The sequence below is a fragment of the Malaclemys terrapin genome, chromosome 8 (genome assembly GCF_027887155.1).
Source record: "Malaclemys terrapin pileata isolate rMalTer1 chromosome 8, rMalTer1.hap1, whole genome shotgun sequence".
Taxonomy (NCBI): domain Eukaryota; kingdom Metazoa; phylum Chordata; order Testudines; family Emydidae; genus Malaclemys; species Malaclemys terrapin.
Window position 1 is genome coordinate 49884207 of NC_071512.1, and position 26882 is coordinate 49911088.

Genomic DNA, 26882 nt, shown 5'->3' on the forward strand with positions numbered 1-26882 from the left:
TTACAGATTAACAAGTTATCCCATACTTGAAATTTTACCAGTTAAACACTTTACTCTCCCTCCATCTCAAAATGGCCTATTACTACCCCCTTTGAACTTCACATATTAGTTACCTCTCATTGAAAATTTCTGTGCTGGCTGTATCTGAACAACATAGTAGTTGATAAATAAAATTAAATGTGTGTGTGAACATTTTGGGAGCCAATCTTGGTCCATGGAGGTCAGTGGCATTTTGCATTTCCCCATCACCACTATTTACTTCAATGGGAACTGAAGAGTGCATTGTGTATGTGAGCATGTTGCCCTCTTCTGGCCAGTTGCACATAAGAAAAAAGAAGGAAATTTCTATCAGAGATGAGCAAACAGAGCTCTGCTAGCTAAGTGGCACAGGCCTGTTTTTTGGGAAGAGGAGGATTTGGTTTCTTGTCCCAGCTGCGCACAAAAAATATGGATAGGTGATGGCTTCCACACATTAAGGCTGCAGTTACAATCCCATTCTAATGCAAATTTTCATCCCCCTTGGAGCTCCTTGCTTTAAAGACTACTAGGTTTGGTAAATTATGTGATAGGTAACATTCTTTAGCTACGTCAATTAGTTCTTGAAACAAAGGTTTTCAGTTTGGGGATTTATAATAGCACTTCACCGAGTTCCAAATGTTTAAGCTTTACAGAACCATTACAAGGAATAAGTACAGGTATTGGCACCTGAAAAGGTGCCATCTCATGTGTGAAATATGCCAGTTTTTAAAAAAAGCAACATTGGCACAAAGATTTTTTTTGGAAAGGGGTTTGCCTATTGATCTCCCTGTAGCTTCAGATGGATTAGATTTTCTTCTCTTCTTCCTGATCTACTATGCAAAGATGTGTGAGATGATTGCCTACTAAGTAGAATACTCACTAGGCACTACAGCGAGACTCCCAAACTTGTTTTATTGAAGTATATTTGAAGCCAGGTCTCCAGAATTAACATACAAATAAATCCATGCCACTTGCTCCAAACAAAGTTTAGAGGCTAATAGTTTCCCAGATTCCTAATGCTCCAGTCTTTACCTGCTGCTGATCTGTTCCTTTCTTGCTGTGATTCTGTATGTAATCAACTAGTCCATGTACCACTGTCCTCACAGCAACTAATCCATTTTCTAGTTGTTCCCATGTTGGGGGTGGGGCATCTGCAGCATTCACAAGAAACAGAAAATTTCTTACAATTAAAATTAAGGTGTTTCCATGACTGGTTATCAAGAATATTTCAATGTTAAAAAACCCCAAACACACAAAAATCTAAGTAGCAAGCCTCAAGGAGTGCCTTGCCAGGAATAATCATCATCATCATCATCATCATCAACACCCTCACAGTCTCAGTATTGAACATTTAAGCTGAACAACAAGCTAGATAAATCAGCAAGCCAGTATCTGGCACGTTTGAAAAAATTCAGAAAACACTGGTGCTTTATTTCCTAGTTCAGCTTCAAGAGACTGACAAGCAAAATCACTGCACATATTTTGATTTTGACAGTATTATAGAAACTTGACAAGCGCACAAGTCTTTTTGCACAGAAAGCATCATCAAATTCTTTGCTTTCACACCACTCTTTTGTACAATGCTGCACCAAAAACATATTGGTTTAATATATCTAACTCTGACAGAACAGCTCTGACGTACATTAGTGTTTGGTAGATTGTTTTTGGAAGCAGGGTCTTTTCTGCACGACAGGCCCTGTCCTCCAGCTGCATGATACTTCTGCAAGGCCCTATATCTCACAGATATTATTTTAGGCAATATGCTCTACAAAGTCCATCAACATTACCCTAGATCAGAGGTTCCCAAACTTTTCTTATTGAGTACACCCTTTTAGATCTACCAGCTGCCCGCATACTCCTACCCTTCTCATCACGGATATTTTGTATTCTTAACACTACTGCTCTTTAGCCGTTTGTCCATATTTCACTGTTACATACAAATATAGTTATAGTGCAGCATATACAACCAGAAAAAACACCGAAACAAAACACCCTGATTAAGTTCTGATTTCAGTTAGACTGGACAGATGCTGGGCAACTGAACCCGTGCTGTACGGTGAATGGAGGTGAGGGCTCTGAACATCAGCGTTCTCATTGGTACATCTTGAAGTAAATTAACTACAGCAGAACCTCAGAGTTATGAACAGCAGAATTAGGAACTGACCAGTCAACATACACCTCATTTGGAATTGAAAGTATGCAATCAGGCAGCAGCAGAGATGGAAAAAAAATAGCCAACAGTACACAGTAATGTATTAAACTTAAACTACTAAAAAATAAAGGGAAAGTTAAAAAAGATCTGACAAGATAAGGAAACTTTGTGCTTGTATCACTTAAATTAAGATGGTTAAAAGCAGCATTTTTCTTCTGCATAGTAAAGTTTCAAAGCTGTATTAAGTCAATGTTCTGTTGTAAAACTTTTGAAAGAACAACTTTTCAATCAGAGTTATGAACATTTCAGAGATACGAACAACCTCCATTTCCCGTGTTCATAACTGAGGTTCTACTATATTGTATTTTATATAAAATTCCCACAATTTTAAAGCTTCATCTGAGTAGCCTATTATGAAAATGCAGTAAGTTAATAAATTAAAAAATCCACCATTACATAGTTTTTCCTGCATCTCCCCCAACCCTGCCCGAGATGTCTCACAAACCCCCTGGGATACACTTACTGCAGTTTGGGAACCGTGTCCTAGATCATCTAGAGGGGCACTCATTGCCAACCACCACAAGTTATTCTCCCCCCCGCCCCGATGTGAAACAATACAACTCCACAAATCAACCACTATTTAATACATGACAGAATCAGTAACTATAGGGCCATCAGCCAGAATAGATATTTATTCTTTTATCTGGCTGATTTCTCTTCCAGTTATTTAACCTAATCCAACAGAAGATAATACCACTGGGCACGGGCGCACACACACATGCCTTGAATCAGTGGATCTCAAAATGCTCTACATACATGGAGTCTCAAAATCTTGTAACATACTTAAACGTCATTACACCCATTAAATCTTTAATTTATCAGACACCTTCTAGCTAGTATATTTATGAAAAATGTAAGTTGGTTACAGGCACATCATCAAGATGAGACGTCTCGATCCATTGAAGTCTCATCTGCTGGGGAAAGGGAGGGGCACAGATCACACCTACTAGACCGAGGCTGATTATAGAAGATGGAATCTGATACATTTGAAGTTCTGCCCTCCTGTAGTTCCAGAAAGTGAAAAAGATTTCTTCCTTTCTCCTGGCACCAGAGTAGGAAGTAGGCAGGGGGAAGATCTGATATTCTCCCTCCCATTCCACCTAGGTGCTTTAAAGGGGAGGATTTCCATGACCAATACTCCTGCAGTCACCGTGTGTTATTTTGTTATTCTCTACTCAATTCTCTCTTCTGTGTCTTAGTTTTCTCAAGTAGCAGCAACTGCCACTGTCCAGAACACTGCCATGGTACTTGATAGTTCCAGCGCTGCCAGGGATTGAATAGCAGCAATGCTGTCAAATTCACTCTACTCTTCTTTCCCACAGGCGTAAACAGCAGTAGCAGAGCTCTTTGGCAGATTCAGGAAGAAAGCACTGAATTTTTGGCTGCTAAGCACTGATTGCAAAAAGAACTTTCCAAATATGGACCAACCGTAAGAGTCAACTTTACAAACAACCAAAACCCCTTATCACTTCCTGCAGTAATAGATAGCTTAGGCCTTCCCACTCACCAGGGAAAGCTTCCCACTCACCACTGGGGAGAAGATTTCATTTAAGGTTATATATTTTATTTTACAGGTGGGTAAAGAGCAATCTTCAGCCACATGAGCTTAGGTTCCTCTCTCAGGTATCCACCTACCCTTTACCATCTATTTTCTCCTCTCCAATATTTCCTTCCCCTGCTGCCTTCCCCTCAAGTTTCCTCTCCAATCTCCCTTTTCTTCTTCCTTCCCCACAACTTGGATTCCCCTTCCCAGTCCCTACTTTCTTTCTCCCCACTTCCTTCCCCCTGCACGGTTCCTCTCTCATTCTGTGATCTTGGTGGACTTCAACAGTCATTCAAAATTTCTGAGTAGCCAGCAAAATGGCATGACACTTCACACAATAAACGAACTGCTTGTCTATCTAGCCTGACCTTTTCCTACTCTATGTAGTTCCAGAGCATCAGGATTAAGATTCCTCAATAAGTCTTTCATGGAAAATGATTTCTGATTAAAAAAAGATGTGTGAAGTCCAAAATTCTGAGAACCTACCACTGTAGAGAATATTCAAGACACACAGTTTTTGAATAAACAGCTAATACAGTAAGGCCATTCTGTTAAACAGACACTACTATGACTTTACAGGATGTTCACAGGTTTACCTGGACTAGGGTCAATATTTGCCAAGAGCTCTAGGTGAGGTCGAAGCCGGTTCAGGTTGGCTGGGTCTCCAGTCCTCTGGAGAGCAATGGTTAGTTCTTGAACACTCTGTGCAAATGAGGCTGGGGTCTGCAACTTAAAAAATTGTAACAATTAACTTTCTACAGGCAAGGCAGCCATCACTGCTTCTGCAGGCTGTGCCAGTAGGTCACAGAGTCATCTTTCCAATTGTTTCATTTCATTTTCACCCAAGATGATTTCATTCACCATGTGCTCACTTTTTCTTAGTTCCAAAAGGGAACTCCCCTTTTTTATGCAAGACTACACCTCAAGCAAAGATACACCAGAGCCTTGGGTTTTCCCTGGATGTTCTAAGTCATTTATATTCCAGTAGTATCCAGTGACACCAACAAGAATTGGAGCTCCATTGTGCTAGACTTCTACTAAAGGCCCAAATCTCTCTTTCGCCTCTGGACCAAGAAGTTTTCAACCTAATTTAACACAAGTGTAATAAAGAAAAGAAAGGAAGGTGGGGGGCAGACGACAAGGTAACAGTAATAAGAATTCTTCTTACTTACCACCTCTATGGGAAGTGGATTAACTAGGATGATGGGAGAATGCCTCCCATCATTGTAGTGAGTAGTTACACTGAAGCTCTCCAGTTGCACCACTAACATTTGAAATGTTGACTAGCCCTTTATTGACTCACGATTAGTATTAGGTTACAAAAGAGCTGGGAAAGAGAACAGATGGGCGGGCTGATTTGAGGTGGCTTTACCTTGTCAATGATGGACTGCATGTGGGATTTGTGGGACTGATCTCCGTATAGCAGCGAGGACCACTGATCCGGTGCAATGCGTAAACCTGCTTCCATGGCAATCTGCACAATCTGGGAATCATGTTCCCTTCGCAGAGCTTCATAGGTACGAAACTCCTCCTTCAACTGCATCAGGGAGGAGTCCTCATCACGTTTAGTCACCTGATGGGGAGAAAGTTGCCCATCACAATGAGCCAGGGATAAATCAGATGGCAGTGCCACCTTCGAGCAAATAAATTCTTAGATTAGTACTAAGTTCCCTCCTCCCCAGAGGGTATTAATTACTATCACGATGCTACATAGTAAACACCAACAAATGAGAATGGTTCCTCCTGACTGTAATAAGGGATAAGCATTCCTATATTCGTATATTGAAATACTATTGAATACATCAACCCAGATGTATGGAACATCATTGACTTGAAGCCTGATTCCAGATGTTAGAGAGAGAAATGTTGCATTCTAGATTTTTTACACTGGTACCCATCATGATGGTGCCGGAGTTCCTTCACTTCATCTTGGGAATCTCACCAGCAGCAACAACACAATATAATTTCAGTTTAGTTTCTTTTCACTGTAACTTCATTTTGGTGAATTTTTGTGCAAAGAAGAATGGACATACTATAAAAACATGGAGTCAGCAACAGCATAGGCTTCCCTCATGCAGCTGTGCCAATGAATCTCATCCTTGACGTGCAGCACCCCACGCTATTTCAACCCTAACCACCATACATACAACTCAGTCAACATATCCTAGGGTATTCTACCAGCAAGTCTCTCCTAAGCAGACAGAAAATAAAGCTAATTTGTTTGGTGAATTTGGTACTGTTCATCCACTGTGACCTACTCTGAGCCCAAACTTGCATTTCACTTGCAACTTAAAACCAAATTAGACCCAAAGTCCCTTTCTGTGAAAACTCTGAACATTTGGGACTTCATAAATGAGACCCATTCTAAAAATACAAGTGTCTTATACATTTAATCATAGAATCGTAGACTTGAAATGGACCTCAATCTGTCATCTAATCCAGTCCCCTCCACTCAAGACAGGACTATGTCATAAATAGATCATTCCTAACAAGATTTTGTCTAACCTGTTCTTAAAAATCTCCAAGGAGAGATTCCCCAACCTACCTAGGCAATTTGTTCCCATGGTTAACCATCCTGACAGTTAGGAAGTTTTTCCCTAATGTCCAATCTAAACTGCCCTTGCTGCAATTTAAGCCCACTACTTCTTGTTTTATCCTCAGAGATTAAAGGAGAAGAATTTTTCACCCTCCTCCTTGTAACAACCTTTTATGTACTTGAAAACTTATGTCCCACCTCACTCTCTTTCTTCTCCAGACTAAAAAAACCCCAAACATTCTTTTCAATCTTCCCTGATAGGTCATGTTTTCTAGATCTTTAATAGTTTTTACTACCCTTGTCTGGATTTTCTCCAATTTGTTCACATCTTTCCTAAAGTGTGGCACCCAGAACTGGACACAATACTCCAACTGAGGCCTTACCAGTGCAGAGTAGAATGGAAGAATTACTTCCTGTGTCTTGCTTACAACACTCCTGTTAATACATCCCAGAATGATGTTTGCTTTTTTTTTTTTTTTTTTTGGTGTGCACGCGCCCGCAATACTGTTCACTCATATTTAGCTTGTTATTCACTATAACCTCTAGATCCCTCTCCACAGTACTCCTTCCCAGGCAGTCATTTCTCATTTTGTATGTGGGAAATTGATTGTTCCTTCCTCAGTGGAGTACTCTGCATTTGTCCGTATTGAATTTCATCCTATTTACTTCAGACCATTTCTCCAGATCATTTTGAATTTTAATCCAAAGCACTTGCAACCCCTCCCAGCTTGGTATTGTCTGCTCACTTTATTAGTGTACACTCTGCCATTATCTACATCATTTATGAATATATTGAACAGAACCGGATCCAGGAATGATCCCTGCGGGACCCCACTCAATATGCCTGTCCAGCTTGACTGAACAACTGATAATGAATAACCACCGATAACTAATGGTATAGCATAACTATAAATTCAAAGATGCAAGCAAACGAAAGCCTTCTTTATTTGCATGACAGATTGGTGTGTGGTTCCAAATTTAATGAGGTCTTTTAGCATTTTCTAGGGGTTCAACAAGTAAATCTTCCTTGTGTTGTGGAACCTCCAAACAGGGTTTACTTCATACCTTGAAGCAGGAGGCTCTGTAAAGAAGCTGGACAACATGCCCAATGCTGGTTTTAGAAGCTTGAGGAAATCGTGGCTCCAATCTCTGCACCACAAAGAGAACCAAGACCTTTCGTGACAAAGCAGATCCATCTTCCAGAGCCAGCAGAACCAGCTTCAGTGCTTCCTCTTGCATTGCTGGAAAATACAAAGCAACAAAAGAATAAAAACGAAACATCAAGAATGATCTTGCACTAATAACATGCTCTCTCTACAAATGGGTGCAGTAGGTACCCGAAAGGGGCAGGCAAAGTCACTCCAAAGCTCCCAGAAGGTAGTGGGGCATGTGGAAGACACTTACAAGACTCTTGCATTAATACTGGAAGGAGGGTGCAGAGCTAGGAACCAGCAAACCAGCTGCCTGAGCACCAAACTTCTCAACTACCTCCCATCCCGCTGTAGTCAGAGCCCCCCAGCTTGTTGGTCCCATGTTACAGAGCAGCAGATGGAGTGTGCCCAGCCAGCCCTCTTTTTTTTTTTTTTTTTTTTAAAATGAGCTTAGGAGGAAAAAGGAATCCCCCATTTTCAGAGGAGGGCTGAGCTAAGAGAAGAATTCATATCTACTCATCCCTAATGCCGTGCTCTCCTCACTAGAGCTACGTTCTTGCAAAACAAGAACAAACAGAAGAGGCAAACCAGGGTGGACAAAAATAGATTTTTAAACTTAAATTAAATAAGTTTTTTTAAAAATAAACTTATTTAAAATAAATGTTTAATTATGAAAGCCTATATTGAGGCCTAAATTTATTCTAATTTATTACAATTATTTAAACTAAATTAAAATAATTCAACCATTACATGCTTGCTGCCAAAGTTTTAAAGAATGTCAAATCACTGAACTCGCAGAAGTTTGTTGAAGTGCTAGACCAGCTTCCGACAGCAAGAGCCTTTTCTGCAGGTACAGAGTATTTTAATTCAGTTTATTTCAACTAGTTCAGTTCATTGATTAGTTCACTCAAAGTTGAGAAATAAACTGGGAGATGTAAAAGCAGGAAACCTTGTTTTCCTTTTCCAATCTATGAATAAAAATGAGGTACCAGAGGATGAAATCTACCAGTCCTAAAATCTTGAAGGATGTGATGACTACAAACAATCAGTTCAAGTCACTAGCTACAGATACTTCCTTTGTTTAATAAATCAGTTTTAAATGCAAAAGTTTTTTTGATAATCCTTTTCTCTGATGTATACAAACACATTAAGGTAGTTATATTTAACTAAAAAAAATTATGCACTTTATTTTAATTTCCATCCAAACGCAGGTGTACACAAATCACAAGTAAAAATTAAATCATTTATTACATAAAAAAATGCACCATTCACCATTTTCTAACACAGTAAAAACAAACATTAAGAATATGCACATTAAGCTACAATTAAGGATAAGGTTATGTCACAGAGGTCATGGATTCCATGACTTCCAGAGACCTTTGTGACATTTTCCACCTCAGTCCCTGGATGGCGGGAGACCGGCAGGAGCAGCAATGTGTTGTTCCTCTCCCCCACCCCAGGCTTCAGTCATCCCGTCAGGCCCCTCCCCCGGCCCATTATTTTTTGTAAAAATCAGACAGGTCATGGACTTCTGTGAATTTTTGTTTATTGCCCACAGCCTGTCCCTGACTTTTACTAAAAATAACCATGACAAAAATCTTAACCTTAGTTATAATTGCTTATATAGCCATGTATAAGTATTGTGTGCTCTCTTGGCTAGCAAAAAGAAGTACCAAATTCAGTGTAGAAGCTTTATTTAGTTGCAAATCAATATGTTTTAATGGTTATCAACCTCTCTTTTCTCTTTCCTAAAGTACAAATGCAAATTAATCACTTAAATGAAGGTTTCCTGCTCGCTGATTTAAACCATGGTTAAAGTTAGTGATTTTTAAATCCACCATGAGGTAAACTACTCAAGTCTTCTCTGTTCATGTCAACAACTAAAGACATCAGATTTTTGGAGCTTTGCAAAAAGACAGAATAAGCTCTAAAAATATTTGAAAGACAATAAAAATAGTTCAAAGTTATCATTAAATCAGAAGACCTACTGCAAAATATCTGAAGAGAAGCCACCGCCCAATAACACTGCCAAGGCAGTTTCCAGCCATCTTCCCCTCCCCCCCCCCCCCCCCAATCCCTGAATCCTGCTACTGCAGAAGAACTCGTCATCTCACTGGTACGTACCTGGCCCAAGGAACTGGCAGCCCCTGGCCCTCACTGCAGCCCAGAGGTTGGAAGAGAGTTGCTGGGGATTTTGATGTTGAAGAATGAGCTCTGTGACTGTTCTTTCACCCAGTGACCGTGCTGCACGCATGGCCCTGATCCGCCCTTCTTCCTCTACTAGCTGGCAGTGAACTAGCGTTACAAGCTTTCTCTGCATGGGGCGACTTAGCACACTCTGAGTGGTACTGTTCAGACCCACACCTTCAGAAAAAAAAGCATACAAAGACAGTGAGCTAAATTTCTCCTTCTGCAGGATTATCTAAATGCCCTATAGGTATCACATTCCTCTAGCCAAGTCAACTTTCAACTTCTGTGTTTTGCACTTTAAACATCTTCTAACCAGCTCCTGCTGCACTTCATTTTAGTGCATTGAACACTACATCCAAACCTCTCAAAAATGCACTGTGAACTTGGAAAGGTTCATTTCAGGCAGTGCTTGAAGAAAAACAAAAACAAAACCCTACTCACTAGATAGCTTTAGTGCTTCAGCTGCTCATAGCTTTGCCAGGAGACTCAGAGTGGGGTGAAGATAAATTTGTCAAAAACCTTTTAACCAGAGGCAGATATGAAAGATGAAACCCTTGAGCAGGTCTAGAGAAAGTAGCCTGATAGAAATCTTTAGTAAAAGGCAAAAAATGTGTTTGCTCTAAAGAAAAACCCAAGTATTACTAGTACCTACTGTACCCCAGACTCACTGATGGGGCCTCATCACTGTCTCTCTCATCCTTCGTAGCTATCTCTGGCTAGCAGGTGTCTAACGTATAGACATTTACAATCACCTAGACCAGCATACAGATATTTAAATAACAGAGTTCTATTGTTATTACAATTGTTCAAACAGGATTACTCAGATGGACCCAGTTCCTATATAAGGAGATGTGCAATCAGTGTTGGCTAGCTCCAGCCCTCAAGAGTCAAGCCACCATGTTATAATATGACATTGACTTCCTGGTCCCATCTGCTAGTTGGACAATATTAAGTCCAACTTTTCTGGATTGACCCATGGGACAAACAAAATTTTACTTTACCTGTTTCAGGCTATATTTTCACTACAGAATGGAGTTTAATTTTTTTTTTTTTTTTTAATTTAATGGAGATCTCCTATCTCCTAGAACTGGAAGGGACCTTGAAAGGTCATCATCAAAGCCCCCTGCCTTCACTAGCAGGACCAAGTACTGATTTTTGCCCCAGATCCCCAAGTGGCCCCCTCAAGGATTTAACTCACAACCCTGGGTTTAGCAGGCCAATGCTCAAACCACTGAGCTATCCCTCCCCCATTTTACTGTGAGATAGTTAAGATAAGACACAGGTGACTTACCTCAACGTAGCTAGTGGAGGTCAAAAGTATAGGGATGACCTTGACTCACTACATCAAGGTAAAACTAGGGTTACCATCCGTCCAGGTTTCCCCGGACATGTCCGGCTTTTTCAGCCTTAAATGGCCGTCCGGAGGGGGGGGGGGGTGCGGAGTGCGGCGCAGCTGATTGGACGCCTGGCCTGACTGAAAGCCGCTCGCAGCCACTAGGGCCTCTAGCAGCCAGAGTCCCTCCCCCTCCCCCGCTCCCTCCTCCCTCACAGAGCAGCGCGGAAGTGTTTAGTCCACGTGGAGCCTGCATTTCTCCCTCTGCCGGGTGAGCGGGGGGAGCAGGGCAGGCGGCGGCGAGGTGTGTGTGTGTGTAGAGGCTGCGGGTGTGTGTGTGTGTAGAGGCTGCAGGGCGAGTGGGGAGCAGGGGGCACAGAGGCTGCAGGGGGGGGGGGTGCAGAGGCTGCAGGGTGAGGAGGAGCAGGGCAGGCAAGCAAGGGCATAGAGGCTGCAGGGCAAGTGGGGAGCAGGGAAGCACTTAGCAACCCCCAACCAAGATCAGAGCGGGAGGGAGGAGGGGAAATGCGGGGTGCTCAGAGGAGGAGGCAGAGTTGGGGCAGGGACTTTGGGGAAGGGGGCGGAGTTAGGGCAGGGCCGGGGGTGGGACCGGGGCCCCGTGGAGTGTCCTCTTTTTTAAATGTTTGAATATGGTAATCCTAGTAAAACCTACCAGAGACTTGTATCATTATGATTTTACAGCAAGATATCATGCTCTCTCCCTCTCTCAAACCTCTACTCTTTTTGTACTGAAGAAATAGCTTTAGTGCTTACAAAACCCATTTCTTTAACAGGACTTGACCTTTTTTGAAGCAGGTTTCACTAGAATTATTTTGATGGTGTAAGGTCTTTTTAAAAGAAGGGATGAACTATTATCTGTTGCCAGTTCTCCCTTCCAAGGAAGTAGGGCAGTGCAAGACTTACTTACCTCTTGCATTGCTGAGTGGTTTGAGGTACAATGCTAGTTCTTCCACACATTTCTTGGCCTCCTCATAATGTTTGGTGTCTTCTGCTCCACTGCACAAAGTAATTGGCTGCTGCTCAGGAACCTGAAAACAGATGAAGGTAAACTTACACACTGCAGTATGCACAGACACACAAAAACACCATACCAAGCTCTTCAGTGTCAAATATTCTTTCACGCCCACCTATCCAACCTTTCCACAACATTAATGTGGGAACATGCTCCAGTTTTAGAACCCTTGACATTTCACTTCATCCATGGTATTCTTAACACTTGAAAAGCTTTTTCAGCCTGAAGCTTTTAAAAAGTGCTTGGTATTAAACAGACTTTTTAACACCATCACACAATATAACAGTTTCTCTTTACATAGCTAGTTGTATTATATGGCAGCACAAGGGCACTTCAGTGAGCTTGGGGCACAAATCAATGTATGCCTTAGAATGAAGTTTAAAAGACACGCCGAAGCTTGCAATGATTTCAAGTTTACTTGGAATGTGTGGCAACAACCATTTTGATTTAGTGGTTGAAATGATAAAAGCAGAAGACTTATAATTTACTGGAACACCAGCTAGTACATCAGATATTAAAGCAACAAACCAGTAGTTTCGTATGTACTGGTGATCAATTTTTGATGCTAAAGCAAGATATTTAGAAAGGGACACTCAAAGCTAGTAGGCCTAAAATTAGACCTACCAGCTGGTTTGGTTTGCAGGTATTTGCAGATCCACATTGAGGACTTGGCTGCTCTAAAATTTTCTATAGAAAGTCAAATGGTCAAACTGCTGCACTGCACATTAGATTTGTGCCTAAGACGAAGCACACAAACTAATACATGTAATTGCTTTATTTCCTCCCCTAACTTGGATCACTTAAGGCAGTGACTCAATCTTTCTAGACTACTGTATCCCTTACAGGAGTCTGATTTCTCTTGCGTACCCCAAGTTTCACCTCACTTAAAAACTACTTGCTTACAAAATCAGATATGAAAAACACACTTGCTGAAAAATTGCTTACTTTCTCATTTTATCATACAATTATAAAATAAATCAATTGGAACATAAATATTGTACTTGCATTTCGGTGTATAGTATATAGAGCAGTATAAACAAGTCATTATCTATATGAAATTTTAGTTTGTACTGACTTCTCTATTGCTTTTTATGTAGCCTGTTGTAAAACTAGGTAAATATCTAGATGAGTTGATGTACCCCCACTGGAAGACCTCTGTGTACCCCGAGGAGTACATGTACCCCTGGTTGAGAACCACTGATTTAGGGCTACTGTCATTTTCAGTTTAGGGAGATAATGATAACAGCACGTGTATCAGGCCACACTTGGAAAAAGGGCCAGATTATAAACCCAGTAAACAACTAGCGACTTTGTGCTACATGTACACACACCACTATCAGCATAAGTGATTAGTCGAATACCACAATCTGTTAGCTGTTTTGTTTTTTTAAAGTGTTAGGAGGCGGCATTCATTTCTTTTTTCAGCTAATTCATCAGAAATCAAAACCACCCACGGGACACTGAAATTTTTCCCTGACTTTGATACAGTTTCTTTATTGGGGAGGATCTTTAAACCTGAATGAGATTTTTAGTGTATAATCATACTGATGTCCACAAATATTTTTGACAATATGATGTGTTCTCAACTTAAATTTGCATTTGCATTCAAAAAAGGTATTTAGTTACATAACATTCACAATGCATTACTTTTTTTTTTGGTGGTTAAAATAAAAAAAATTTAAGCTGTTTTATAGAGCTGAACTTCTCCTAGTTTACGCAGAACAGTGTCATCTCCTCCAGATAAGGTTAAAATTAATATTTCCCCACCACCACAATGTGCATGCGCACACACTTGAGAAGACAAGTTAAATTTTAAAAACAAGTTCAATCCTGGCCTCCAGGCTTCCTCAGGCTACTACTACTATATTAAAGCTTATGCTCAAATACATGTTAGTCTCCAAGGTGCCACAAGTACTCCCGTTCTTTTTGCAGATACAGACTAACACGGCTGCTACTCTGAAACCTACTACTATATTGGAACTGCAAACTACCTCCTCCTCTCCCAGCAAGAATCTTAGCTATAACTTTCTCATACAATTTCCTTCATATCTGAGTGAAAGAGGGCTTTAGGATGAAATGTTTTTACCACTTTAGTCAGTGGTCACTACCATAAAATGCTACAATAAGAGTGACCCCAGACTGCCTTTCTTCCAAATCTCTAGACACCAGTTTAACCAACACTTTCAATATTAATCATCATTTTAATACTATGTTTCCCTCACAAAGCCTATGTCATTGTAACAATCTGCTTCTGTCTGGGAAAGTACCCAAACAGAACACGTCTAGGTCTAACCATGTGCATCTATCTACATTTGTGCTGAGGCTAGCACTCTACAGCATCCTTACTCTAAGATTACTGTGTGCATGTTTCCATTTAACTCTGCTTCCCTCAATCTAGGGACTATGGCAAAACATGAAATGCAACAACATTGTTACATATAGCAGAAAGATGGTTTGGAATAGGCGTGAGACAGGAACACAGCGGGCAGCAATGGATTATTATCCTGAATCAGGGTAGATTTAGCATGCATTCACAGCATTGGTTAGGAATGCTATACACAGCAGAACTGGTCTAGTGAGAGACCAGGACTGTCTAGGCAACCAACCAGAAAGCTTTCCCCAGCCCCAAATAGTACAAAAACAAACAAAAAACGAACATAAAAAAGCTACCCAAAGGCAAGTAAAGCTACACAATGAACAATTTTAAATCCAAGATTTTTTTTTTTTAAGTGATACCTAGATGTTCAATCTCTGTTTCTCCCCTTTCCACTGGAAAGCTCAGCTTGAAATGTAGAGTTTATTTTACTTTTACTTTTTGCAAAGTAACTGCTAAATGTGTGAGAGATAACCTGGCAGTTTGATAGACAGTGTAATGCCCCATACTGAGGGAAACTTGAGTTAGAGCAAGTCTACACTTAAAACGATAAGGCGGCACAGCTGTAATGCTTCAGTGTAGACATTCACTGATGCACTGTCTACACTAGCGCTTTACAGCGCTGCAATTTGCTGCGCTCAGGGGTGTGGTTTTTTTCACACCCCAGAACAAGAAAGTTGCAGCGCTGTTAATTGCCAGTGTAGACAAGCCCTAAGTCACTTATGGTCAGAGTGCCTCGAGTTCCCCATTTGCAAAATTAGCAATTCACCACTTTGTGAATAAAGTGAGTGACACCCTATATTCGTTAGTGCTTGCAAAGTACTTTAGATGCTCAAAATAGATAGCACTGAAGCATGACCTTATTTTCATCTTCATCAAAACATTCTATCACCTCATTTCACCATCCCCTCCCCAAACCCACCAGGGCTCAAAATACAAACTAGTCTTGTGTAATAGTCCTACAAGAGAGCTAGTTAGTTTAAGGAAAGGCAGGCAAAATATCAAGGATATTTTGGTGCTTTAAATGTGCCTTTATTTTCCATGCATCTTCCCCTACAATTAATAATACTGAGAATGACACTGGAATGTAGTCCATAAGCACAAGCAACTGCAGTTGCAGGCAGAAGTTGGTTATGATGAAATATATGGGGTGGGGCCTGAAAAAGAATGCTAAGGATACATTTCATACAGGCTGAGAGCAACTACAAGATTCTGAATTGATAATTAAAAAATTTTGTTTTGGAGGGGTATCAGCTTCATCCTTTACAGCAGTGGTCCCCAAACTTTTCAGGGTCACACCCCAACCTACCCCATCCATGCTCCCCACCCACCTTGAGCTGGGGTTGCAGCTCCCGAGGTGAGATGTGGACATAGGCACGGGTACTAAGGGTGTGGGGGGTACTGCAGCCGCTTCAGCTGCTGGCCCCAGCCTTGACCCCGCTTACCCCTATCCAGGTCTCCCCCTCCCAGAGACATGGCTCTGCTCCCAGCCCCAGCTGGGGGAGGGGGGACACGGACAGGGGTAAGGGGGCTGGCTTTCAGCATCCCCGCTATTAAAAATGTTTCAGTGCCACTGGATTTGGACAAGGGGTAAGGTGGCTGAGGCTGGGGGTGGGGAACCAGGAACGGAGCTGCAGCCCAGGGGCCGGTAGCTGGGCGGCACTCCCTCCCCATCTTCTGTGGGGGATGGCCTGGGCCGCATTGTGCTCCCTGAATGTTTCTCTGTACCCCCCTAGGGGGGCATGCCCCACAGTTTGGGGACCTCTGCTTTACAGTAACTGTCATATTAAAAAAAGAGTTTAATTGCACGGAATAAAGATATACTAAGCAAAGGCACAGCAAGTTTTCTCCAATTCCAGCTGTCAGCCTCCCTTTCTCTCCTTCTAAGTCCTCCCCCTTTCAAACAGATGCACATTTTGGTTTATGGCAAGAAACACTGCTCAAAGCTTTAAGTTCAGGAAATGTGCCAGGCAGTGTTCCTTAGCACAGAATTCCCTCTTAAAGGAGCTCAACTTAATGATGAATTTCAATGCAACACCTCCAAATATGATGGTATGAGCTCTCTAGTTGCATATCTTTCTCTCTAAATATTTCTGTACTTCAATTTTGCATGTGTTCTTTTAAACACAAAACGCTGAAAGAACTGCATGCAGTAAAGCTTTTATAATGCTTCATTCTGAACAAAGAGGGTAGAACTCTACCCATTTATTGTCTTCCACAGGGCTTGTGAAAACATACAAAGTTTTACATTCACACACAGCATTTCATTTTTCTGACATGGCCTGCTGTACAACCAATTTAACTGATGACACTTAAAAAAATCCAACTCTGGAGAAAGAGGGCGTTAATCTGGAAGAGAAAGCTATCTGTTATGTGTACCCCGCCTGCTATGTTGTCACATTCATTCCTGCTACATCTAGTGCATGGAACTATACTTAGCCCTTTGGGAACTGGGCTGAATAAGAAACTTAATGCTTGACATGTGGATTCTAGTTTACTTTGGCCATTTGATGTCACCTGTTTGGAATGTGCACATTGCAGTTTCGTGTGTCACAGAAAAAAGCAGGAGGGCAGAGAGACTGTATGTTGAAGCAGGGACTACACAACCTCAAAAGACCTGTCTGGTAGATATTTAAAATGGCTAATCAGAGTAAGCACTGAAGGGATACTTAAATAAACCACTTTGACCACCTTAAGAATTTCTTCTCTATTTTAAGTTTTTAAAACAAAAACAAAACAACAAAAATCTATACTCTCTACCACCACAAACGCATAATAAGTATAACAAAAAAAAAAAAAACCCGGTGTTCTTTTAATGCCTGGGCTGTATCTGTATCAGTTAGCACGTTATTCCCAGAAACACATAATGTTCTACTGACTTCACCAATGATGCTGGTACACAAACAGGCCAAAGTGACCCATTTGCTTTAAGTGAATCCTGTCATTACTTTTACTCCCCTTAAAATAGTTTTGCTTCTTAAAATTATTATTTTTAAAAACACATGGAGGAATGAACCCAAGAAAATAAACAGTTATAAATTGGTAATCCCTTACAAAAGTACTAAACTGAAAGAAGGGGCTCCTTTTCCCCAGATACAAGTTTTAAGTGTCTCCTGCATCATTTCCTTCTACAATTAAACTTCAGCTTTCTGGATTTCATGCTTCTCTTTTTAAGACATTAGAGCCATTAGATGTACAGGGATTGAAACTCAGAAGATTTACAAGAAGTGGGGGGAGGGTCAAGCAAAGACTGTTAACTGGGAAGTGGAATCCAGAACAGCGCAGTATTAGACTATGAAGGCTGTCAAGAATACTCCTGAGTGACATATACTTCATAATCATGTTTTGTTCAGCCCAGCTCAGTTTTGTGGAGATGTGCCCAAGAGAACACACCCTTTCAGTATGAAAGAGTTCAAAGTGTTTGTAGCCTCATCCAAATGCCTTTTTTCTAAATAGTCAATGTGCCCTGCATTTGAGAAAGACTAGGGCAAAGTGGTAGCCTCCTTGATGTTTAGGACAAAAGTTAAGAACAGTTATTGTATTACAGCAATGGTTAGAAGCCTCAACCAAGATCACAACCTCATAGTGCCAGGCACTGTAAATATGCATGGAGACAGACAGTCCTTGCCCTGAAGAGCTCACAATCTAAAAAGAGATGGAGAGAAAGAAAGCATCCTCTTTTACAAGTATGGAACAGGGGCTCAGAGAAATTAAGCCAACTGCCCAAATTCACACAGGAAGTCTGACAGAGAGTCAGAAATTTAACCCCAATTTCCTGAAACCCAATCCAGTGCCTTAATCACAAGGCCATCCTTCCTTTCTAAAATACCTCATCCAACTGAAACTATACAGCAATAAATCAATTACAATGTAGCTAGAATTTCTTTAACATACTTAAATCTAGCCAAGATTGCCATGGAATCTTTAGTACTTAAGTGGTCAGGACTCTGCAATTTTCCATCTCATCAAAAAGGATTTTGTTTTTGGTGAAGGATTTAAAATAAAATAAAGCACAAGCAAAAGTCATTAAAGTTTCCTCTTAAAAACACACACATCACCACCTGTCCCTTTACTGTCTGATCAATTCACCTGAAAGCCTCCCAACACACTCGGCAACACCCAGCAGTCATGTTTAAAAGTCTACCTTGGAAGGTCTATCATCATCATCATCATCAAGTGTTAGTTTTCTAGACCAATGGAAAAATGAAAACTTGAAAGTAGCATTCACTATATTTTCCACTCTTGTACCCATGGCTCTCTGCTCTACACCCATCTAGCAACCATCAGTAGTCCCACAATTTTCATTCACTTGTTCTTGCCTTAAAAAAATGCAAGGAAAAACTAAGAAAGAACAAAAAAGAAAAATGTGCGTTGTTACCTGAGCACCCACTAGCTGCAACAAGGCTGAGTTCACAGGGAGGAGATCAATATCTGTATTGATAGTGGTCTGGTCGAAGGGGCATGCCTTACGGTGGAGCTTGTTGAGGCACATCTTGCAGACAGTGTGGCCGCAGCCCAAGCTGATGGGCTTCCGGATCGTTTCATCAAAAGTTTGTGTGCAAATTGGGCAGGAGAGAAAATCCGTCCATTGTGGAGCTTGTACAGGCATTGTTTCAGAAGTTAATTCACAAGACAAAATCAAAAGCACAGATTCCACTGGAATCAAAAACTTTGACAAAAATGTTTGTTTTTAAATATCTTCTGTAAGTACAGACAGCCAGCACAGAGTGTGAAACATATCCTGGAAGGAAAGAGAAAAATGAAGTTAGCCCTCTGTATTGCAAAAGGTATTTTAAATCCTTTATGTTATTAATCTAATTCTTGAAGATGGACTGGCCTAGTTGAAGTGGGAGTGCAATTCAGAATTTAAAACAGGGGACTTTGAGTCATGACCTCTGTTCTACTGGCAGCTTGGCCCTGACCTTGGCCAAGTCACATAAACCTCTCAGTTTTTACATAGTTGTAAAAATGGGAATAATTATATCTACCTTATGAATAAAGCTGGATAAATTGATATTTGCAAAGAAAGATAAAGATCATGAAAAACAAATTGAGCAAATCAATATACAGCCGCTCTCCAGGTTACACAAACCCGACTTACGCAAACCTGCACTTACGGAAAAATGTCGTCTAATTTGGTCATTTAACACATATGCGATACCTTAATGCATGCATTTGGAGAAAAAGCCTTGGTCTGGAATGGGGTGGGAAAACTTTTTGGGCCGAGGGCCACATCTGGGTGGGGAAATTGTATGAAGGGCCGGGGTAGGGGTGCAGGAGGGAGTGCGAGAGTGGGTGTGGTGCGCAGGAAGGGGCTCAGGGCAAGGGATTGGGGGAGAGGGGGGTGCGAGGTGTATGAGACCCTCACTCACTTTTACTGGGCTTGGGCAAGGGGTACAGGCTTTGGGCTGGGGCCGAGGGGTTTGGAGTGTGGGAGGGGGCTCCAGGCTGAGCCCCAGCCTGGGGCAGGGGGTTGGGGTGCAGGAGAGAGTGAGGGGTCCAAGCTCTGGGACGGAGTTTGGGTGCAGGAGGGGGCTCTGGGCTGGTGCACAGTGTTGGGGTGTAAGCTCTGGGAGGGAGTTTGGGAGGGGATGTGAGGTGCTTATCACAAGCAGCTCCCAGCTGGTAGTGCAGCGGAGCTCAGGCAGGCTGCCTGCCTGCCATGGCCCCACACTGCTCCCGGAAGCAACTGGCTGCTGGCACGTCTCTGCAGCGGGGGGTGGGGAGGAAAGGCAGCAGATCTCTGTGCGCTGCCCCCGCCCACAAGCACCGACTCTGCAGCTCCCGTTGGACAGGAACCGGTCAATGAGAGATGTGGGGATAGTGCTGGGGGCAGCGCGTAAAGCCACCCCTCATTCCCCCCCAGGAGCCACAGAGACGTGCCAGCAGCTTCCAGGAGCAGAGTGGGGCCACAGCAGGCAGCCTGCCCGAGCCCCGCTGAACTTTTAGCGGCCCAGAGATGGCGATCGACTGGCAGAGGCTCCAGGATCAACCAGTCAATTGCAATCCATGGGTTGGTGACAACTGTTCTACAGACTGACGGAGACAGTGTGCTGCAAGTAAGGGAATCCTTATTGTGTGTCCCTGGCCTTAGGAACTAAATCAACGAACCCTGAGAGGCAGTGAAAAGAGGATTCTTCAGGAAGCCAACTCTGGACCACAATGAGGGACAGTGACTACTGTAGTTCCAAGAGAGGCACATCCAACCCTTCTTCATTGAAAGAACCATTGCCACAACACAGGGCCTTTCTGTATTTTAAGAAATGCAGCACAGATGCTTCCTACTGCTCTAACAGATTCCATTTAAATATTTCAAGGAAATATAACCTGGGAAGTCTTTCTTACTAGGTTCTGTTACATCACATCATGATCTGAATGCCAAAAGAGGAAATGAATGCTGATAAGTGTAAGGAAGTATAAGATAAAATATCCCCTTGCTGTGAAAAAAAAATTAAACAGAAGAAAATAAACAAAACTGCATCATGTATGCTATGAGAAACAAGGTAACAGACTAAATATGAATAAGAACAAATGATTAGAGTAATCTTTATAACGGAAAAAGCACTGTAAATGAGATACTACAAATGTCTTCAGTCTGAAATTGATCTTCTACCAAAATTTATCAAAAGCCAGTGTGACTGCATGGATTTAGTTCCATTCTAAACAGGATTTTCAAAAAGAACTTTTTATTTCTATTATACACAACTCTAGTATTTTTGTAAGAATATTTTCCCCCTTCCTCTCCCGATTTATAATTACTCCTTGGAACCTTGAAAATCATTTCCTCACTGCATTGGTTTTTCCCTTCAATCAGGAAGGAGCATACTTGTTTGCTAGAATATATTCAAATAGAAAGTTACTATGCATGCTGAGTAGGAACCATTTGTCAAACATTAGTAAGTTGGGCATTTTTACTTAAAAAGTACACAGTTTTAAATGGGAGACATGACTAATGGCCTCCAAATTAGAACCTGTTTTAATCAGAGATACTCTGAAAACATTGACAACTAATCAAAATATATTTTGTCTGAAAAACTTAGTTAAGTTTGTGTCCCAGAGTTTAGTGTAACTGTTGTTCACAACTATCCTACCTGATCAAAGAAAGTTACCAGTTAAACCATGGCCAAGACTACCGTATCACATATGAAGAAGACTGGTTCAATCAATAGTATCATACCATTGCAAGCACTCAGACCAAAAAAAAAAAGGTTTAACAACTGTGTACATCCCAGAAGGGTCACATTTTTCTCCACACTTGAAGCCTTAAAGTGTTGCCACTATCTTACCAACCAAGGAGGTACCAGCCAAGGAGGAGTGGATAGGAAACAATACAACTCAGTCTGTTAATGAGGCTGTTATTGAACACCACAAGGCACTAGCTGGAGGCTTTGCCTATGCCAAACTTCAAAACCTTACCAGCCTATGGAGCGAGAATTTGGAAACTTGTTTTTAAAATAACCTCCATGCCCCAGAATAAACACATTTCTATTTCATCCATCAGTCCTTGAAAAACAAGCCTGCTAGTAACACAGACATGCAAAGCAAATTGTTCTACTTCTTACAGGACTAGCATATCATTAAACCTACGAAAAATAATCATTGATTCACATGAACCATACAAACATCACAGGGAATTTGCTTCCTATCATTTGTCTGTACAGTCATGCTTAGTTAACCAAGCCAGCTTTTGTAGGGTATCACTATACTTTCTTAATTCCAAGAGAAGCAAGAAGACAAAAAGTAAGTGAAATCTAATATATGTACTATTTCCCATAAAGTAGTATGAAGTTTGAACATGTAAGTGCCAGCTGTTTGACGTTCCTTTCCATCAAAAGGGGGCAGAAGGGAGGGATAGCTCAGTGCTTTGAGCACTAGCCTACTAAACCCAGGGTTGTGAGTTCAATCCTTGAGGGGACCACTTAGGGATCTGGGGCAAAAATCTGTCTGGGAATTGGTCCTGCTTTGAGCAGGGGGTTGAACTAGACCTCAAGGTCCCTTCCAACCTTGATATTCTATGAAAAAAAAGTGAAATTTAAGAAGCCAGAAGAATTAATTTCCCAAAATAATGTATACAACTCAAGAACAGTATGGGCAAGTTATTTTATAGCTTTTGTTTGTTTGTTTTTAAATCAAATCTATGGCATTAAACTAAACATGAGAAATTTCAGGCTCAAAAGTTGTTCCCTAGACAGTGAGAAAGTTTTAAAAAAAGACTTGTAATGGAATGGATAATACTACTTTAACAATGGCTTCTCTACCAAGGGATTTAACCACGAGTCCATTCCAGAATGCAACCCAAACAGTATTAAAATTCACACTTGAAACAATAGGACATTTTGCATTCATATTCCTATCCTGTATTCTACTTTTTTTCATATTTACAGACTCCTGTACTTTTTTCCTTTTTTTAAGATCCTGGCTATCCTAAGACAACTGGAGTAACAGGTAACATTTATCAGTTGTCCTGACAAGGTTCTTATACAAAACTCTCATTTTTCCACACTAAGAATATAGCCATGGAATCATCCATCTCCGTGGCCAGACTGCAGAGTTTTGAAAGAAAAAGAAAATACACATATGCTAGTAAAGGAAAACACTTGGGTGGCTCCTAATCAGCCTAAGCAAAAAGACTTTGAATTGATAGATTTCCACAAGGAAAGTGCTGACTTGACATATGCCAATAGGCAAAAGAGGAAATATAAAATACAGATAAAGTTGTCTAACCACAGCCATGGAAGCAAAGCTGCAATCCCCCCAACTTCCACTTGTCTAGAACAGGACAGGAAAACATATACTTGTTTTTCATCATCATGGTAAAGGGTGGGCAAGCAGACTTTATGCCTCTGCTGGTAAATTTCCATACTAGTTTTGGAAGGCTGGTACAATATCACTTACAAAATTCAGCTGAAATTCCCCTCTTCCTTGGGGGTATTTCAGATTAAGACCTGTGACAAATACTGTTGTGCAGAGTTAGGGTTACCATATTTCCACAATCAAAAAAAGAGGACACTGGGGGGAGCCCCACCCCCATCCACTCCCACTTCCCATCCCCAGACTGCCCCCCTCAGAACCCCAACCCCCCCTGCTTCTTGTCCCCTGACTGCGCCCCCTGCTGAGAACCCCCACCCTAAATGCCCCCTAGGACCTTACCTGTCCCCTGACTGCCCTGACCCTTATCCACTCGCATGGGTGGCAGGGCTGTAGAAATTTTGGTGGTGCCCAGAACTCCCCCCCCACACACACACACACACCTGCCTAAGGCTCTGGGAGCGGGGGAGGAGGTCTGGTGTGCAGGTTCTGGGCTGGGGTTTAGGGTGCAGGAGGGGTGCAGGCTCTGGGATAGAGTTTGGGTGCCAGGTGCAGGCTGGGGCAGGGGGTGGGTGTGCAGGAGGGGGAGTGAGGGGTGCAGGCTCTGGGATGGAGTTTGAGGGCAGGAGGGGGTGTGTGGGAAGGGGGGAGGGGGGTTGGGAGGGAGTTTAGGGATAGGAGGGGATGCAGGGGTGAGGGCTGTGGGTCAGAGGATGAGGGGTTCATGATGCAGGAGGGGGCTCAGGGATGGAGCAGACGATTAGGGTGCGGGGGGATGAGGGCTGGGGCTGAGGGGTTTGGGGCATTGGAGAGGCTCAGGGCTAGGGTGGAAGGGCAGGGTAAGGGCAGCCTGTCTTCCCATTAGTAGATGGGGGGCACTAGGACCTGATGGCAGCAGACAGCAGTTGCTGCTGGCTCTGGCAGTACAAGCAGGCAAGGGAGAGGCAGGCGGGGAGGGGGAGGCTCACGTGCGGGGGGGTGGTGGCAGGTGGAGGCCGGGGACCCATCCAACACATCCCCGGCTCCCTGACTGCCCCCCCCCCCCCCCTGGACTCCTTACCATTCTGGCATCACGTGTAGGCAAAACACGCTGCCCGGTGGGTTGGTTTGTTTGTGTGTTCACAGGGCTGCAGACAGAGGGAGGGGGGAGCAGGAGAAGGCTCTGGCTGCTGGAGGCCAATGGGAGTGGCTCAATCAGCCCAGCCGCCCAATCAGCAGCCGCACTCTGCATGGAAGGGAGGGAGGGCGGCGAGGGAGAAAAAAAACCCCGGACATTTTAACCTTGTTACCAATTCCTCCCGGGTGGCTATTTAGAGACGCAAAAGCCGGACACGTCCAGGGAAATACAGACGGATGGTAACCCTATGCAGAGTCAAGCAGCAGATAAGTAGCCAAAAGGCTCAGAGCTGGTCCCCTGGTCAAGAAAGGTGATAGCAATGAGACTGGTGGTATATGCACTGGTAAAGTATCTAAATTAATTAGCACCAAGGCCTGGCGCTGAGGAGGGGTACCAACCAAATGATATGCCAAAACTAGAAAGGAAGCACCAAAGACAACATGCATCAGTGGTAATAAAGGAAAACAATGCCTTTTTTCTCTCTCCTTAGAATCCTTTTAAGGATCTGAATGTTCTCTTTCTTTTCTCTTACCCCAAGTAGCAGGGTGGATAAAAACCTTAAATCTGATTTTTAAAAAAATTAACTTAAATTAGATTTTTTTCTGTTTAAAATATGATTTTTTAAAAATAAACTATTTGAAATTATGGCAACCTATACTAAAAGCCCTAAAATTATAATTAAAATCATTTACATTAATTTAAAAATAAGCAGTACATGTGTGCTGGCAAGTTTTAAAGAAAGTGAAACTACTGAACTGGTTGAAGTCACTGGCAAAGCACCTAGAACCAGAGTTTGAAGTGCTAAATCAGTTTTTGACAGCAATAGTTTTTCTCCACCTGCAGAAGAGGCTATTTTCATTTCAGTTTATTCAACTACTCCACTTCAGTGACTAGTTCATTCAAAGTTAAGAAATCAATTGGGAGGTGAAAAAGGCAGAAAAGCTTGTCCTCTTCCACGCTATGAATAAAAACAAGGTGAGGGTGAGATCGCATTCTAAAATCTTGAAGGACATGGTAATGTAAAAACAAGCAGTTCCATTTACTAACTACACAGAATACTTGGTTTAATAATTATTTTTATCTGGAAAAGCATTTTGATAAAATTTTTCTCATCTATCCAGCACATGTAAAATGTTCTTTTTATTAAACTAAAACTATTTTAAAATGATATTTTTGTGCATTTAGTTGAATTTGAATTTCCAAAGAGCTTGACACAAATCATAAATAAAAATTGTATCTAGTAAAGAGATACATGTACATCCTTCACCAATTTCCAAGATAATACTGTAAAAAAATTAAGCATCTGAATAAATATAAATTAAGCTATATAATTGCTTAAATGTGTTCATATATAGCATACCCTCCTGGATAGCAAAAAGCACCAAATTTAGTGTAAAGGCTATAATTAGTTGCAAATCAACATGTTTTAATGGTTAACAATCAATGAGAATCAGCTTCTCGGAAAATAACTAAAGTACAAATGCAAAATAAGATTAAAATTGATGCTTTAAAACAAGTTTTTCTGCTTGCCGATTTAAACCATTATTAAAATTGGTGATTTAAATTGCTTTGATTTAAATCAATCCACCCTGCTTAATTGGTTCAACAGGAACTCAGGAGTCTTGCATCTCACTTATGGCACAGAGCATTGTCAACTCTAATGACATGGAACAACCTTTTGTGCCAATGGCGCAATATGGGAGACTTTTTTGGGGATGAAACTTGCAACACTGGATGGTGACAGATGGGAAGCTTGACCCCAGCCAACTGTTGTCTTGGAGAGATACTTCCTGGGCCCAATAACATCAAGGGCAGCACCAAGACTGGAGCAACAGGGCATGTCTCGGGTCTCTTTTCAGAAGACCTCAGCACAAAGACTGGCCTTCTTACTCCCAAAGGAGTGATAGAAACAGCAGGTTGAAGAAAGCCAAGGACATGTCTATTCTTCCTTGTCAGGGAGTGAAGGCACAGCACATCATGCGCTGGGATATGATGTTGGTTTCTCTCAAGCACACAAGACAGCTAATGTGGGTATCTATCTTGAAATAGATAGCTCAGGAAGATGCCCATCTTTTTAACCTCATGTGGAGTTTGGGACTTACCACAGCCTCAGAGTTAACCTAAGGTGAAAGGCCCATTTACAATACAGTATAATTAAACAAACAACACTATAACTAGCTCGTGAATACCAGGTTGTTCTGTAGCTCGCTATGACAAAGGAATTAAGATGGTTGGGGGTGCATTCCCTTCTACAGAGCCAACTGTGTCAGCACAGCACTTTCACCCACCAAGGATATTCCTTGTCTACACAATTGTGCAGCTCAGTGCCAGAGGCAACAAATCTGGTAAATGGACATGCACAGAAGCCCTTGACAAATATTCATATACAGTAACTCCTCACTTAAAGTCACCCCAGTTAACGTTGTTATGTTGCTGATCAATTAGAGAACACACTCGTTTAAAGTTGCGCAATGCTCCCTTATAACGTTGTTTGGCAGCCTGCTTTGTCCACTGCTTGCAGAAAGAGCAGCCCGTTGGCGCTAGCTGGTTGGGTTTTGGAGCCAGGT

The 26882-nt window shown here is 41.9% G+C and overlaps 1 protein-coding gene across 6 annotated transcripts in view; it reads right to left on the bottom strand.

The window, feature by feature from the left end:
* Positions 1-26882, bottom strand: part of RC3H1 (ring finger and CCCH-type domains 1) — a 104071-nt gene that overhangs the window by 28502 nt on the left and 48687 nt on the right. For 5 of the 6 annotated variants that reach the window (XM_054036962.1, XM_054036961.1, XM_054036960.1 and 2 more), the window contains exons 2-8: positions 18769-19131; positions 11912-12032; positions 9585-9824; positions 7375-7550; positions 5146-5346; positions 4370-4502; positions 1051-1169 (exon numbers count right to left, since the gene is read on the bottom strand). In XM_054036962.1, the coding sequence (XP_053892937.1) occupies positions 1051-1169; positions 4370-4502; positions 5146-5346; positions 7375-7550; positions 9585-9824; positions 11912-12032; positions 18769-18999 (1221 nt within the window). In that variant the 5' untranslated portion in view covers positions 19000-19131. The remainder of the gene's footprint in view (positions 1-1050; positions 1170-4369; positions 4503-5145; positions 5347-7374; positions 7551-9584; positions 9825-11911; positions 12033-18768; positions 19132-26882) is intronic. The other variant, XM_054036959.1, reaches the window with a different exon arrangement.